This window comes from Neomonachus schauinslandi, chromosome 5 (genome assembly GCF_002201575.2).
Source record: "Neomonachus schauinslandi chromosome 5, ASM220157v2, whole genome shotgun sequence".
Taxonomy (NCBI): domain Eukaryota; kingdom Metazoa; phylum Chordata; class Mammalia; order Carnivora; family Phocidae; genus Neomonachus; species Neomonachus schauinslandi.
The window spans coordinates 172725542-172741676 of NC_058407.1; the positions used below are offsets into that span (position 1 = coordinate 172725542).

The following is a 16135-nucleotide window of genomic DNA, read 5'->3' on the forward strand; positions in this document are numbered from 1 at the left end:
AGGGCGGATCCAGAATATGTATATATAGGTATTTTTTTTACTTCTGTCTTTAACCGTCACCATTCCAAAGATTCTAGAATGATCTTTTACACTGTTAATGACACTTGAATTGCCTCAAAACTTGGACTGCTAGATGTCTTGGTTTGGAATGCAGAGTTTGAGGTATCTGCGGTTATGTAACTCTGTAAAAATGAAAAGGGGAGCTGGGCTAACACTAGGACCTGTGACCACAATCTCCTGTCACTTTTCTGAACAATTCTGTAAGATTAAAATAGAAAAGGCACATATCACCCTGTGAAGCAGGTGCTCAGAGCCAGCCTCCCGCCCATACCCCCCGGAGTTTCTATCTCTAGTATTTCTGATGCAGGTGGGAAGAGCCCCTGACAGACGGCGGGGCTCAAGGTCAGAGGGCAGTTTGGGTGCCCCCCACACTGTAATTCTGTGCTCCATGGGTACAGGGAATAGCTATAAAATTCCCTAAGAACAAGCACCCCCTCCCCCATCACCCCACTTACTCAACAGGAAAATGAAAAGACCAGGTAATTTAATTACACAACTGAGACCACTTTCCCTCGCTCTGGCCTTCTGAGGTGTTCTTTCAAGTTCACGTGCTGTCCGAAAGGAAGATTTTTAATACCAGAAAGAACTCCTCTCCTCCAATACCCACATGGAAAATAAAAGTCCAGCAAGCAAGAAATCCCAGAATAATCCAATTTGGAAAGAATTTAATTAACAAAATAAAATGGGGGAAAAGGGCCCACGGGGGGCTCTGGGGAGAGAGTTCTCCTCCCCACGGCTGATGCCCCCAAGCCTGGCAAGCCCAGAGAGGGCTCTTGGACCCACCCGAGCAGAACCCGCCTTGGCACCCAGACCACTCTGCACGATGCCACCTCCTCGTGTGCACTCCTCATTCTACACAGATTTTAAAAACCCAACAACTGCCATTGTCATAAAGTGGCTTCTAGTTCTCCTACTCTGGCTTGGCACGTTAATGCATGCAAAGCAAGGTTTCAAGGGCTTCACCAAACAGTTAATTTTGGCAAAAAGAGAAAACAAAAAGCTAAGATTCCTAAGCAGGATTAAAAGCCACTGAAGTGAAAACGATGTATTTCTCAACAGTATGGAATGAGACTACAGCTACAATCTTTTTTTTTTTTTTTTTTTAAAGTCTCTGCCATCCTCTCTCCAGCTCGGGTCAAAGTTCATAGCAGCATAACACAAAGTCCTCCATCAAGCCAGTGTTCCCTGCTTTGGGGGTCAGAGTTCACAGGTCAAGTTCAGTCAGTCCGAAGAATCATAGGAGGATGCTCACTGTCCTCCTCCAGCCGCAGAGCGCTGGCCTCCTCTTCCAGACATGTGCCGCCCACTGCTCCCAGCTCGTCTGTGTAGGCTGCAAAGAGACAGCACGGCCATGCTCAGGGGCTGGGAGGCGGGGAGGCAGCGAGGCTGAGAGGCAGGCTGGGAGGCTGGGAGGTGGGGAGGCAGGGGGCTGACAGGGAGGCTGGGAGGTGGGGAGGCAGGGAGGCTGAGAGGGAGGCTGGGAGGTGGGAAGGCAGGGAGGCTGAGAGGCAGGCTGGGAGGCTGGGAGGCGGGGAGGCAGGGAGGCTGAGAGGCACGCTGGGAGGCTGAGAGGCAGGCTGGGAGGCAGGGAGGCTGAGAGGGAGGCTGGGAGGTGGGGAGGCTGGGAGGCTGGGAGGCAGGCTGGGAGGCTGGGAGGCTGGGAGGCAGGCTGGGAGGCAGGGAAGCAGGGAGGCTGGGAGGCTGGGAGGCAAGGCCTGGCAGCTACAGGCTGCAGTGCACACTAAGACTAAACTGTGATCCCTCTCTGACTACAAGCTTTTTGCAGCCTTGGGCAGCTCAAGACAAAGTCCTTTATTTTCCAAAATTCATCAATATCAAAAAGACACTGCACAGTAAATAGGGGCTTCCTGAAGGACAGGCCACAAATTTTCTTCAGTGAACAGGGAGGATGGGGATAGTTCTCAAATTGTTGATGCCGGATGCTTAACGCCCGACAGTGCTTCACCTGACGGAAAGGAACGCTTCATCTCTGAGTCACGGTCAGCACGCAGGCTCCTGTGTGAACAAATCTACAGGATCGCCCACCTGAGGTCAAGCTGGTTGCGGGGGGAGGGGGGATGGCTGCGTGGCCTCATCTGTCTGCACGACGACTGCCCAGCACCCGCAGGAGGGGCCCCAAAGGCAGGCCTTTAATGCCGTCCTCCCAGGGCCCGAAAGCTGAGTGGGGGGGGGGTCCCTACGTGTGCTTACTGAATGATGACACAGGACCAAGGACACCTGCTTGACAATGTCAGAATTCAGGGTAATACTGTAGCCGAGAGGCTGCTAGCCAGGGACAATTCACGTGTGCCCAAAGGAGCCTGAGCCATCGTGACTATTTTTCCTTCAAAAATGAAGAAAATGAATTCAGCCTTGACATCCCCAGCTGACAAGAGCTTGCCTCTGAGCCCACCTGTCCCCTGCCCGGGGGAAAGTGGCGGGTGGGCCGCGCCGCTCGGGGGAAAAGCGCCAAGCTCGGACCGCAGGGGGAGGGCCTGGCATCATGTGCCTTCCAGGCTCGCGTCACAGCCTTACCAAGTCTGGTCGGAGACGAAGGCACGTGAGTACCTGTGGTGACAGCTGTGCTGTAGGCCTGGGTCACTAACGGGCAGTCGTGAGAGGCTGAGTCTAAGATTTCATTGGTCGTCTCCATGCTGCCATCCAACCTGGAGGAAGCGGAGAGACAGAGACACTGAGGCCGGTCGGGGGTCCTGGCAGACGTGCTGCAGCAAAGGCAAGAGGCCGCTCAAGGTGGACACGAGCGTGCTCATCCCGCGTGCCTGTTCCCGCGGAGCTTCACCAGATTTGTACTTGGGAAGAAGTTACACCCACGGAGATGATCTTCCGTGTTAAGACTGAGGATCATAAACAGAATTCACTATAAAGAAAATACCCCACTTTCACCCCCATTATAATTATAGCATTATAGTATCATTTTTAGAGAATTTCTGGATAGTTCTAAAAAAGCAGAAGCAAAATCAAACTGCACTACTTCCCAATGAACAAATACCACCGCCTTCCTGTCAGAGAGAACAGCTACATGTCACCACCACATGGCAGGTGCTCCGGGGACGCGGGCCACTCTGGGGATGACACCAGAGCATCGTCCCTTCCTTGCAACATGCTGCGTTCCTGCCTCGGCCCGCCTCGTCCCGCACCAGCCACCTGTCCAGCCTCCACCCGGGCAGTGAACGGGACGCCGGCAGGGGGCGCAGGAGAGCGGGAGTGTGGGGGAAGCAAAGCCTCCCAGCACAGGCCAGCTCCACCGGGATGTGCCCCTTGCCCCCCAGCTCCTGAGGGCACGGCTGAGGGGAGGCCCACTTACTTGTGCTGTTTCATCAGGGTGCACTCGCCTCCCTCCTGGGGGTCCAGGTTGTACATGTACAAGTACCCGTCGGAAGCTCCCACCAGGAGCCGGGGAATCTTCTGAATTCTAGCGGGAATAAAAAGGAGCCCCGTTCTAGGACCACAACTTGCAGACGATGTTCCGATTACACCGGCAGCCTTGCCTTGGGCACCCCCACCCCATGTGAACACGAGCTGGTTCCGGGCGCTCGACATACTACCTACGGGTCAGGAGAAGGATCGCGCCCGCTGTGCTGCCTGAGCTGCGGCATCAAGGCTGAGGGGGTACCTGCTGTGAGTAAACACCGAGGCCCACAGGAGAACCGGTGTGAGTAAAAGCAGTTTCAGGGCTTCTCTAGTTACTAAGGGTGGGTATTCTCATAAGCTTTTTCCCCTGAGTTATTAGCTGCACAAAAAGGACGTAAAATAACATTTATAAGATTCATGGAATTGGGGCTACTGGGTGGCTCAGTCGTTAACCGTCTGCCTTCGGCTCAGGTCATGGTCCCAGGATCCTGGGATCGAGCCCCGCATCGGGCTCCCTGCTCCGTGGGAAGCCTGCTTCCTCTCCCTCACCCCCTGCTTGTGTTCCTGCTCTATCTCTCTCTGTCACATAAATAAAATCTTAAAAAAAAAAAAAAAAAAGATTCATGGAATCACAGGATTTTCAAGACCGTATTTTCCTGCCCGGCGGGAATCCAACGGGGCTCACGAAGCGCCACGCGCGTTCTCAGGCTACTCCGGAGTGGCACGGACAGCCTCCAACTGCGTTAACCAGCCGGTTCCGTAGGCCCCGAAGGGTTAACTACTGGCAGCCTCCTACAGTTTTGACTTAATGGTGTTTTTTCACTACCGTTACAAACATCCCAACCAACGGAGGAAGACTTTCTGGATCAGAACACGGCAGACGAGTCATTCAAGGCTAGTAATGGTGGAGAGGCCCCTGGGGGTTCCCTCCACATCCACTTTGACCAAGTCAAAGGCCCAGGTTTGTGGGTTGTTTCTGGACCAGGAGAAACCTAGCCGGGCCCCAGTGCCACCGTCTCCGGGGTTTGCGACCAGGTTCCCGACTGGACGGACACCAGCAAACGGGAGAGGCAACCCCGTCCATACTCACGTGGCCAGCGAGCAGATGTTCTTGTGGCCGCAGAAAGGCAGGCGGACTGTGGCAAAGGCTCTGCCCTGGTTGAACATTTCTGTTACTTGGGAGGGCAAGTAGCTGGTGGAAGCCATGAGTACCTTCCCGAAGTACCCGGTCCAGGTGGTGGGCTCCTCCTGAGGTCTAGGAGGAGGAACCATCATCAGATGGTGGGCTCTTCACCAGAACGACCAGGTCCCACTTCAGGAGCAAGTATCAGCCCTGAAACTCGAAGAGGACTTGCCCGTACCTCAGGAAAAAGGGGGGCAGAGAACGACAACGTCTCGGGAGCCTGGGAGCACTATGGGTGTGTCTTCCGGGAAGGGTCAGAGGAGGCCCGTCAGGTTGCAGAGCCCAGAATAGCCGTGCTCTCCCGAGCGGCCACATTAGACTGTGGCAGATGATTAGGCCCCCCCCCCCCCGACTTTGCAGCAAATGTGAGGACGTACAGAGCTAAATTCGTGACCGCCCCCCGCCCCAGATCTCTTTAATACGAAGTCTCCAAAAACCTTATAAGCAAAATCTCAAATTATTTTCCCAGAGCCCATTTTTGCTGTTGTTCATCTTGCATATATTTTAAGTCATCTTAAATGTTCCTCTGAATAAGACAACGTACAAACAGTATTCATCCTAGTGGGTCCTGTTAAAATTTAAGGAAAGAACCAGCCCTTCACCATGCACATCCCTCAGAGTAACAACGTAATTTCAATCAACTGCTCTAAAAACGGAACCCGCCTGTGGGCAGCTTGGAACCAGCCTCCACCCCAAGGGGGCGTCTACCCTTAAGTGCTTGTGTGGGTCAAGGTGCTGCTAAGAGGTGGACGGGTGCACGGACCCCAGGACGTCCATCTTCACCCTCCCGGCTTCCTCTTTCCGGGAAGGCCATTTCCCTGCCGAGCCCGGGTCTGGTGTCACCTTACTCTAGAGCCAGCTCCAGGGTCTTTATTGGCAAAAATGACTAATGGCAGGACAGGGCCTGTGTGGTGTTCCCATCCAGTCAGTGGAGAAGGGCCTTGTGTTTTTTAAAACAATTGTGTCTTTGCAACTCACTTTTCTTTCACAGTCTCGAGTTTGAAGATGTGCACAGTCTCAGTGTTGCTGGATGCGGAGAGGAACATGCTGTCCATGCTGAAGGCCAAGGAGCAGATGCTCACACACCTGCGGGCGAGCGGAAGGGGGCTGGAGTTACGCGGTCGCCCACAAACCCTGGTGCCGGTGATTAGCAACCTTTCTCCAGGGACTTTAAAATGTCAGAGAAGAAAAGTTCCCAGAACAGGCAGACTTGGGTCTACTGGTATCTTTCTTATTCCTCTCCAGACACCTTTTCTTTTCTTTCTCTCTTTTAAGATTTTATTTATTTGAGAGTGAGAGCACAAGAAGGGGGGAGGGGCAGAGGGAGAGGGAGAAGCAGGCTCCCCGCTGAGCAGGGAGCCCAACACAGGGCGCGATCCCAGGACCCCAAGATCACAACCCGAGCTAAAGGCAGACGCTCAACTAACTGAGCCACCCAGGCGCCCCTCCAGACAGCTTTCCAAAAATTCCCTAAAGAAAGGGAAATGTTTTAAAGGTAATACCAAGTTAAGAGCAATTCTTTAATATTTTCTTAGCCAATTTTCTTTGAAATTCCAAATAACAAAGGGAATCAGAGCTTCGTTACACCGTTTTCAGCTGAATTAGGCTGCATTTACAGCACCAAGGTTAGTAAAAGAAAATCCAATAATTAAGTTACAGCAATTCTTAACGTGCAAGGAAACTGACCACCTTGGTAATGTTTAAGAATAAAGCAAAATTTTCAACATGCTAAGACTCTACAGTTGATCTTAAAAGTCACTGTAAAAATCCCAAAGCCTCCAATAAATGTGCATTTCCTCACAGCCCTACAAGGACAAGGCGCGTTTCGCCCAGAGGGCTTGTACAAAGCTCTGGTGATAAACAAGGGAGGCTTCTTGCTTTGCTGGCGCTCCTAGGGACGCGTGGGTGCAGATGGGAAAGGTGCGGCAAGCGAAGCATGCGGGAAGTGAAGGGGCCGAGGTGGGGGAGCACGGGGCAAGGCGGGTTTCCACGAGTGGGTCGGGGGGCCTTCCCGAGGCACAGACACTTGACACAGACGTCAAGGGCTCAGGAGTCGGCCGGGCACGGGTGCGGACACCAGCACAGGAGAGCCCATGGACACAGGGCGCTGCTCGGCGGAACCACCGTTTGGTGTGGCAGGAGTTGGGAGACCAGGTTGCGACCAGGTTCCCGACTGGACGGACACCAGCAGGCACACACTCTCTCTTTCGCTCTCTAAAATAAATCTTTAAAATAAAATGTTTTGGACACAGGGCGCTGCTCGGCGGAACCACCGTTTGGTGTGGCAGGAGTTGGGAGCGACAGGGAAGACAGAGCTGAAAAAGCAGAGTGCGGGAGGCCGGGCTCAGAGACCAGGGCTGAGGGGTCTGGAGTTAGCCCTACCGGCGTGAGGCGGGCCCTGAAGGCTCCACACGGGGTGTGCTGACTGCGCGGACACCCTCAAAGAGCAACTGGGGCCACGGTCTGAAGAACGGACCAGAGGGGCCAACAGCAGAGACCAAGGCACACGAGAGGTCAGACGGTGGCGATCCAACCCCGGGAGGGCAGGGGCGCCAGGGAGATGGGGGTCGGTGGGACTGGCCCGGGGCACCGACACCCCTACCTAACTGGAAGGGAGAAGGGGGCCAGTGTCGAGCCCCTCTGACTCAGGGACCCGGTCGATGACCGTGACAGCGTCTACCACGTGATAAGGCACGTGAGTGAGGATGGGCACATTCTGGCTGGTCGCTCAGAAGGCAGCCTGGGCTACACACACAGGCGAGGAGTAGCAGCACCCAGACAACACGGGGCAGGGGCCTGTGGGACTGCACAGGATGGGATGAACGAGGCTCCAGGGCAGAAGTCAGATAACGAGAGGAGGAAGCGGAGCAGGAACAACAAAAGATGACAAATCTAGAATGGTGTGGTGTAAGGAAAACCAAGGGAAAAAGGGAAAGTAACACAGGAGGCAGTGATGGGGAGGGGCTGGGGCATGGGAGCTAGGACCCTAAAGTACGCGTGTGCCGTCTGTGGGAAGGACCCCGCGGACGAGAGGGAGCGGTGACACAGTGCGAGGTCCCCAGAGGAGGGGGCAGTTCTGGAACACCTCCTGGCCCAGCTCCCGCCCTGAGGTGAGTACTCTCAGTTGCCCCCCCCTGGAATGGGGACCAGACCCCCGGAGCCAGTCCTGCAGCAGAGGATCCAGGCCTAAGCAGGATGGACGTTCCTTTGTCCGGAGCTGGCATCAAGGAAGGGAGGTGTGTAGACGGACAGGGAAGTAAGTGGTGACAGGGTGGAGGGGAGCTGGGGGCAGGTTTTCAGGGCAGAGAAGCAGGACAGGAGCATGCTGGCCAGGTCAGGAAGTCACTGGCCTGCCACCTCGGACCAGGCGGAGGAAGCCACGCGGCCCCACAGGCCACTTCTTCCTGATTCCCGGGCTGCCCGGCCATCGCCCTCTGTTCAGGTGGGATCACAGACAAAGGAAAACCAGTTTGCTTTATAAAAACGTTCCTTTACCCCTCACGAGGACTCCAAAGCCTCCCCTCACCACCCAGGTGGGTTGAAAACACTTATGCATTTAAATGGGGTTCCCAGGGCTGCTCTAAGTCTCCACTTGTTGATCCAGAGAAAACAGAACTGAAGTCCAAATGTTAGCTCCAGATCAATTCCGAAAACTTACATATCTTACCTCTTAACTCCTCTCCGGAACTCAAAGAGTTTTTGTCCCTCTGGAATGGAGAATACCCTAATCACGGTCCCCTGTGACAGGTGGAAAAAGAAAGAAAAAAGACTGTAGCCGAGGAAACCCAGCCTGTGTCTCCTTCTCCTCAGACTCTGAAGGAAACACGAGGGGGAAACACACGTTCCCGGCTTCCACCCCCGACTGTGTATTTCCTCTTTTCTGTAGATACAGCCGCCACCAGGACTCACTGCTTCTCCCAAACACCAACAGTCTTGACGTCACACGTACAACAGCTCTAGTTATTTCTAAGTCCCGTGACGTTTCATCTCACACACACCATCTGCTCGTCGGGAGGCACCACCTAACTCAGCTGAGGTCTGAGAGGTCTGTTGCCCCCCCCCACATCCTTCCTTGTACTTCAGGCTGAGTTACTGATCGGCGGGGCTTCCGGGACAGGGCAGAGGAGTCTATGAGTGAGCAGACGAGCTGCTGCCCTTCCCGGCACGGAGATGAGGCACTCTGGAGATGCCAGAGTCCCTGCCGCGCCCCCCAGTCCTGCCTCCCCCAAAGTAACAGGGCCTTTGTGGCTGGAGAGACAGGACTTGGACATCTGGGAGAGTAAGAGAAAACAGCCAAGAAAGTGAACACAAATGGGACTTTCAACATCGAAATGTTAAAAGAATACTAGCAAGCTACGGTAATAAAATAGCACAACAAGAAAGAGACTCCTAGAACAAAATGGAAAACCTGAAAACAGTATTTCAAATTCGCGGGGCAGGAACACGTAACCTGACATATTTTGGAAGGTTCAAACTGTTTAGTGTAAAAACTGTTAATAATATCAGACATAAACTATAAACAACCTAATTATAGAACACCAGAAACTTTCTTTAAAATGTTATTTAAAAGGGGCGCTAGGGTGGCTAAGTTCTTAAGTGTTCAACTCTTGATTTCGGCTCAGGTCATGATCTCAGGATCGTGGGACGGAGCCCCGAGTCAGGCTCCATGCTCAGCAGGAGGACCACCCCCCCCGCCCTGCCCCTCACCTGCGTGCAGGCACACACTCTCTCTTTCGCTCTCTAAAATAAATCTTTAAAATAAAATTTTTTTTTTTTTAAAGATTTTATTTATTTATTTGAGAGAGAGAGAATGAGAGACAGAGAGCATGAGAGGGAGGAGGGCCAGAGGGAGAAGCAGACTCCCTGCTGAGCAGGGAGCCCGATGCGGAACTCGATCCTGGGACTCCAGGATCATGACCTGAGCCGAAGGCAGTCGCTTAACCAACTGAGCCACCCAGGCGCCCAAAATAAAATGTTTTTTAAAGACAATGATTCTCTCTGGATAAACGGATACCAAATGAGTTTGTAATTCTTGAGAACCAGAAAGATAAAACAGCACAGTCACATACCAAAATAACCACAGTGAAGATTTGATCCTTTGTAGTCTCAACTTTCTGATTTAGAGATTTTTTTTTTACTGGCTTATCTAATGCATAACACTAATTAGCAAGGGATGCTGGTCCCAGCCTGGTTGCGCTCCCCGAAAGCAGCACTAAGCACATAGCTAGGCCCGGCCCCAGCACCCAGCAGGAAGGGGGAGGCCGCGGGGGGTTAAAAGCAAATCAAGAGATTGCTCTTCCTAGCCCAGAAAAAAAAAATCCTTCTATTCTTAATGGCCTTGAGATTCCACAAAGTGCTTTAGAGAGCTTCCAGGACCTAATGCAAACTACAGAGCTGAGACTATTAACCAAGGCGTATCAGGATCTCACGGCCACTCTGGCAGAAACGGACAAGGTGGAAGCGTCATCAGCCAGCGGCATTTAGAAGCAAAGTCAGGCTCGGAGTCCAAGCCTCGGTCGCTGCCCAACTTGGTGACTGAGCAAATCATTTAATGTCTCTAAGGCCCTGATATGAAATGAGAAAGTGTTAACCTTGCTGAGGGGAAGGAATGGGGTCATGAATACAAAGGATCTGTATTCCCGAGGACTAAGTGATCACAGATGGCAGCACCGTTCTTACAGAAACTCGGACGACAGGCAAGCACAGAGACCCGTGCCGGAAAGCTGGAGTGAGCGGACTTTTCTCAGATCTTGTTTGGTTGGCTGGGCCAAGGGGAGAGGCAACCAGAGGGAGGCTACTGTAGGTGTTTTTTTAGTGAGAAAGCATCAGAGCAAAACTAGGCAACTGAAAAGCCGGTACTGGTGTCTGGTGGGGAGGAACAAGCCAGAACAAATGAGATCGTCAAGAGCAAGGCCAGAGAGTGGGGATTATCGAGATGAGAAGAGCAGCAAAGGAACAAGATGTAGCAGCCACGCCAGGAAGAGAGCGAGGACCCTCTGCTGTCATGGAAGCTGGAGGGAAGGCCAAAGTCACTCTGTCCTACGTGGAGAGAACTTTAAAAAGACCACATCCTTTTAACCCAGAAAGTCTGCCCATTGGACTCTCTCTTTCTTTTGTGGGGGGGAGGGGTAGTGGGAGAGAGAGAATCTTAAGCAGGCTCCTTGCCCAGTATGGAGCGTGACATGGAGCTTGATCTCACGACCGAGATCGTGACTTGAGCCGAAATCAGAGTCAGATGTTTAACCAACTGAGCCGAGGCACCCACTCACTGGAATCTCTTAAGTGAATAAGGATGCAGAAAAAAGAGATTTTTATGTAAGAATTATCTATATTCCAAATGTTATTATATTACTGCAATCTAATTAGGAACAATATAAACGTCCCCAAAGGGCAACGGTCAAGTAAACCACGACTGAACACTGTACGGCCATTAGAAGTGTTTTTGAACTTCGAGAAATCTAATATCATGCAGAGTGAAAGGGAATGGTAAATTACACGTATGGGATGATCACAATTTTGTTAAGTAACAGAAAAAGAAGGAAGGGAAACACACGGAAATGTGTTCACACCTGCCCTGGCCGGAAATACGCCCACGGCACGGCACCCACTAGTGCGTCCCCGAGAAGCACACCGGCCGGGGCTGCCGCTCACACACGCACACCTCCTCTGCACGACTCCGCGCGCCCGCCCCGAACACGGGCGCTCCGGCGGCAGAGCGCGCTCCAGGTGGGGAGCTACGTGTGCTTCTCTGGGGGCCGGTCAGCACAAACCCGTTTGGTGCCTTGGCTGTGTGAGCGGAAGCGCGCCGAAGCCCCGAGGCAGTTTCCTACCGGGCCACAGCAGACGCACCTTCTCCGAGGCAGTGGCGAGCTTGGTTCCGCTGGAGTCAAATGCCAGCGCTGCCAAAGGACTGTCGTGAGCCGGGATCATGTTCGCAGCTCTCTGGAAGGCAAAACCAATGTGACGCGGCCGCCACGTGGCGAGACCGCACCCCACGCCGCCCCTGGTCATCAGGCTGAAGTGCCAAGTGGCTGTGACTAAAACCCCAACCCGGTCAATACGAGAACCACATGCGCCGCAATTACTGGGGGAGGGGCCCGAGGAAATGCTGCTCGGAACCTTCCAGAAAGCCAAGCCCTGGATCCATGAAGTCTTTAGAGCGCTCTCCATTCCTCCAAGCAGCCACACTGCCGGGAGGTCCGCGCCGTGGCAGCACGGGCAGAAATCTGCAGGCAGGGGTCGCCCAGGCCTGCTCTGCCATTAAGAAGGTGGCAGTGAAACCTGCCTTGCCGAGCTAAGGAAAGGCGGACGCCAACGGCGCCACGTGCTTGTTGCAGAGAGCGGGGATGCTGGCGAGAGGGACCCCGGTGCAGAAGGAGCCTCGGAGCCTCACCAAGTTCATGGTGTCGAAGACCTGCACCTCTCCGATGGTGGCACTGCCTGGGTACGCCAAGTAACCATTGTCGTTGTGTATGGACAGTGCACACAGGCCTGTGGTAACACAAGGAGGCAAACACGGAGAGTTGGGTGCAGAGGGGTTCCCGTTTAGTTGCTACACGCAAGTGAGCATCTGCCCAACAGAGACTGGAGTAAGCAAAGGGGCTCAGACACGGCCTTGGGAGCTGCTGTGCTGGTCTGTTTCAAGTGCCACACCCCCAAACCACCTCCTCAGGGAACAGGAGGGTTATAAAAACAGGCTGAAGGCCATGGTGGGAACTGATCAGCAGCCTCAGAATTGGAAGCTGACGAAACCAATGATTATGTGATCACTAGACCAGCAGCAGAAGGAAGGCAGCTTGCTTGGTTTAAGATCAATACTTTCAAAAGCTATCCCGGTGGAACCTACAAGGAGAAAATAGCTAATCTTTAAAAGGTAGAATCAGAAAAGTGGATGTTTTTCCCACAGTGAGCTTACCTGCAGGGTTGGGAGGGGTCTCCCTGATCGTGTGCAGGACTTTCATGTCCCGAATGTTGTGTATATAGAGAGACTCCTCCAGGCACACTATTAGCCGCTAGGGAAGAGAGAAGAAACAGAAAACCAAACATCAAGAGCCAATACGATCCTTGCTCCCATCTTTACTTGATCGACTCCTGGCCGAAGACGCCCCCGGTTCCTTCCAGCACACCAGGCAGACTGGACACGCGCGGCCCAGTGGACACTGGCCGTGACCAGGCCGCTTTCCTGCAGCGCCATGTGCCTCATCTACCCACCCAGTAGTGTCCACACCAGCTGTGTCTGCTCCCACAACCACTTCTGCCAACTGTACCAGGCCCTCCAACCACGCGATTGAGTGCACGACTGCGGAAACTGGTAAACTATAGCTAAGAAAGGTACGGTTTGTGTTTTCAGTTTGTCTTTGTTCACCCTCCCCTCATGAAAATCAGAGCAAGTGCCTTGGACGCATCTGGTAAAGGTCAGTTGCTTTCAAAAACCCATGCTGAACGAAGCATCGCAAGATAAAAATAAAAGCCTAGGGGTTTCTAAAGTCTCAAAACTCATGCTGTGCTCGCGTTATTTGCAGGTGTCTAAGTTCACACTCCACTTTAAAGAGGAATGTACTTGTAGCTGATGCGCCAAGGGGATGGTTCATGCAGGAAAGACAACTTGGCATGCGTGCAGCACCACGTTAGTTGGTGCGTGAATGTACACGTGTATGTTTTACGTTTAAAGAATGTTCAACATGTTATGCCTTATAACTTCCCATTGTAACCATGTCCTTCAGTTCACAGAGCAATACCAGCAGGCCTCCACCACAACCATCTACCCAGCCAGCACACCGCGGACCACCGCCCACCCCACCCCCGCCCCACCGTGGTGACGTGTGTCTCACATCCACCAACTTCGTTAGCTTTCCCCGTATGGAACATGCGCTTGCCACAGAAAAGCTGAAGGATCTTCGGGGCGCTGTTACGTTTTGTGGGGAAGCGAAAGCCATGAGGTGCTCTCATGAAATAAACTCAAGTGCTAGCCACCAAGTCCATACTCTGCGCCAGACATTCTTGTGAGTTTGGGGAACATAAAAAAGAAGGAGCAAGTCTTTCATCTTAAAAGTAAAGTTTAGGGGCGCCTGGGTGGCTCAGTCGTTAGGCGTCTGCCTTCGACTCAGGTCATGATCCCAGGGTCCTGGGATCGAGCCTCACATCGGGCTCCCTGCTCGGCGGGAAGCCTGCTTCTCCCTCTCCCGCTCCCCCTGCTTGTGTTCCCTCTCTCGCTGTGTCTCTCTGTCAAATAAATAAATAAAATCTTAAAAAAAAAAGATCATCTTATGAAAAAAAAAAGTAAAGTTTGAGAAATAAGAAGAAAACAGGAAAATGATGCCAGCAGACTTTTTCAAAGTAACACCTATAAAAGCGAGAGAAGGTGAACAAGCCATGACACAGCTCTATGGATGAGCATATGGTATACAGAAAAATGCTACGGCTCGTGTCTCGATGGATGAGGAAAACAGCCTGGCGGAGAGCGAGGGACGGCGTGCTTTGATCAAACTGTTGAGAAAACAGAGTTGAGTCGGGGAGGTGGTGTGAGGTAAGCGGTGCCGGGGCCAAGGGCTGGGGGACCAGGACTGTCAGCTTTCCTAGACCACTGCAGGAAACTGCGATGGCAGTGACCGCCAAGGGCCACACCGAGCAGTGAGACACGGACAGAGCACCTGGCAGTCTGGGTCGAGTGCCACTCACCTGCCTGTTCAGCTTCACAGCCAGGATGGTATTCGAGTAGCTGTAGTTACAGATCTCGGTTCCTTTCTTAAAGTGGCAAACTTTGAGCTTCCTAGGAGCTTTGAGGCTAACGATGGCCACTAAGCTGCTTGAAAACAATCTTTCTACAATGCACACATCTTCAGTATCAGCTGAAAGTAAGAAAAAACATATGTATGTATTCACGTCAACAGGTGCAATCCGGTCACACACACAAATGCATTTCAAGTAAACACACACGTCCAGCAGAGCACCACGGGCTTACACAGTGATTGCCTGGTGATGGGACCGGGCTGTGGGGACGGTCCCAGAACACGGCAGTGTGGAAGTCAGCTTGTGGGCAGACAGACTGGGGCTACACTCACCGCTTACGAGCCGCGGACAGACTGCTCACTGGGTCTCCCTGCTCCCCCTCCTCATTCCTCTCTCACATCATCCTGCTCACTGCGAGGCTCCTTATACACACCCTGGAATGTGAGCTCCATGAGGAATGAGGCCTCATTTCCCTGCCGGCACCTGAGGTCCTGGCCCTTTCCTGACAAATCACAGGCCCCAGGTAATCTCTACATGACTTGATCTTTCCACGTCTTGTCTTCCTCATACATAAAATGGGGATCACAGCTCCTGTCCGTTATTGTTAAGACGGGTTGCAGATACTGGCCCATATAGCCAGCACTCTACACCCGTTACCTCCCTGCTCCCCACTTCAAGTGGGGACACCCCTATTCATAGGATGGCGAGTTAAAAACGAGAGCACACAGCATCCTGCACAGAAATAACAGATAGAACAGACCCTCCATAGATGTTACCTCACACCCACCCCACCTCCAGTAAATGCCACACGTCCCCAATCTTTATTTCTGCCCTTGTTTTAGTAGTAAATACCTGGTAAGTTCAGATCTAGAAGCAAAGAGAAGACTGGATTGTAGAAAAATCACAGAGGCAACAATCCACGTTACTTCCGCATGCGGCCTGTCTCTGCCATCGGAAGTACAGCTGTGCCAGGTGTTTCACACACACACCCGTTCCTCAACCCAACAGTGACCTGAGGCCGCACCCAATCTCCCGGGACCGGAGCGGGGCACACAGAACACAGACGACCAGACAGGTCCAGCCCAGGGGACCTGGAAGTTCTGACTATCTGAAGCCTCAGCAACGTGTCCACTGTAAATCAGATGCCCTAACGTGAAAACTCACACAAAAGATACAAAGTTACTCAAAAGGATTCCTTTCCGTTAGCTCTGCTGCTGGATTTAAATGGTGTAACAAAGACACGCTTAAGTTAGGTTAGAAACCCAACTACTAGAGAAAATGAAAGAACAAGCTCCAAGGGACCTTTTATTAAGACAAAACTATTTCTAGGGGCGCCTGTGTGGCTCAGCCGGTTGAGCGCCCGACTCTTGGTTTCGGCTCACGTCATGATCTCAGGGTCCTGGGATCAAGGCCCGCACTGGGCTCCGCGCTCAGTGAGGAGTCGGCTTGAGATTCTCCCTCTCCCTCTGCCCCTCCCCGCTGCTTGCTCTCTCTCTAAAATAAATAAATCTTTAAAAAAGAGAGAAACTATTTCTAGGAAAATGCCTGGTATCAGTCGTTCCCGTATAGATGTGATGGCCTGCTGTGCTCAGCACGATGAGGTGCTCGCATGCTGGGTGGTAGCCAGAGTCATGTATGTACAAAGTGACCTAATACGTGCCTGTGGGGAAAAACTACAGGATTTTGCTGTTACTTAGAATGGAATAGGCAGTGAAATCAAGGGTCTGATTCACAGTCACTTTTATTTATTTATTTATTTTTATTTTTTTAAAGATTTTATTTATTTATTTG

The 16135-nt window shown here is 52.5% G+C and overlaps 1 protein-coding gene across 3 annotated transcripts in view; it reads right to left on the reverse strand.

Moving 5' to 3' along the window:
- Positions 1–708: 708 nt before the first annotated feature.
- WIPI2 (WD repeat domain, phosphoinositide interacting 2) overlaps positions 709–16135 on the reverse strand; it is a 36802-nt gene continuing 21375 nt past the window's right edge. Inside the window, exons 3-12 of one of the 3 annotated variants that reach the window (XM_021680252.2) lie at positions 14294–14463; positions 12531–12627; positions 12009–12106; positions 11465–11557; positions 8283–8353; positions 5594–5701; positions 4523–4687; positions 3386–3493; positions 2629–2726; positions 709–1390 (exon numbers count right to left, since the gene is read on the reverse strand). In XM_021680252.2, the coding sequence (XP_021535927.1) occupies positions 1278–1390; positions 2629–2726; positions 3386–3493; positions 4523–4687; positions 5594–5701; positions 8283–8353; positions 11465–11557; positions 12009–12106; positions 12531–12627; positions 14294–14463 (1121 nt within the window). In that variant the 3' untranslated portion in view covers positions 709–1277. Of the gene's footprint in view, positions 1391–2595; positions 2727–2776; positions 2916–3385; positions 3494–4522; positions 4688–5593; positions 5702–8282; positions 8354–11464; positions 11558–12008; positions 12107–12530; positions 12628–14293; positions 14464–16135 lie in introns of those variants that run through there. The other 2 variants (XM_021680251.2, XM_021680253.1) reach the window with 2 other exon arrangements.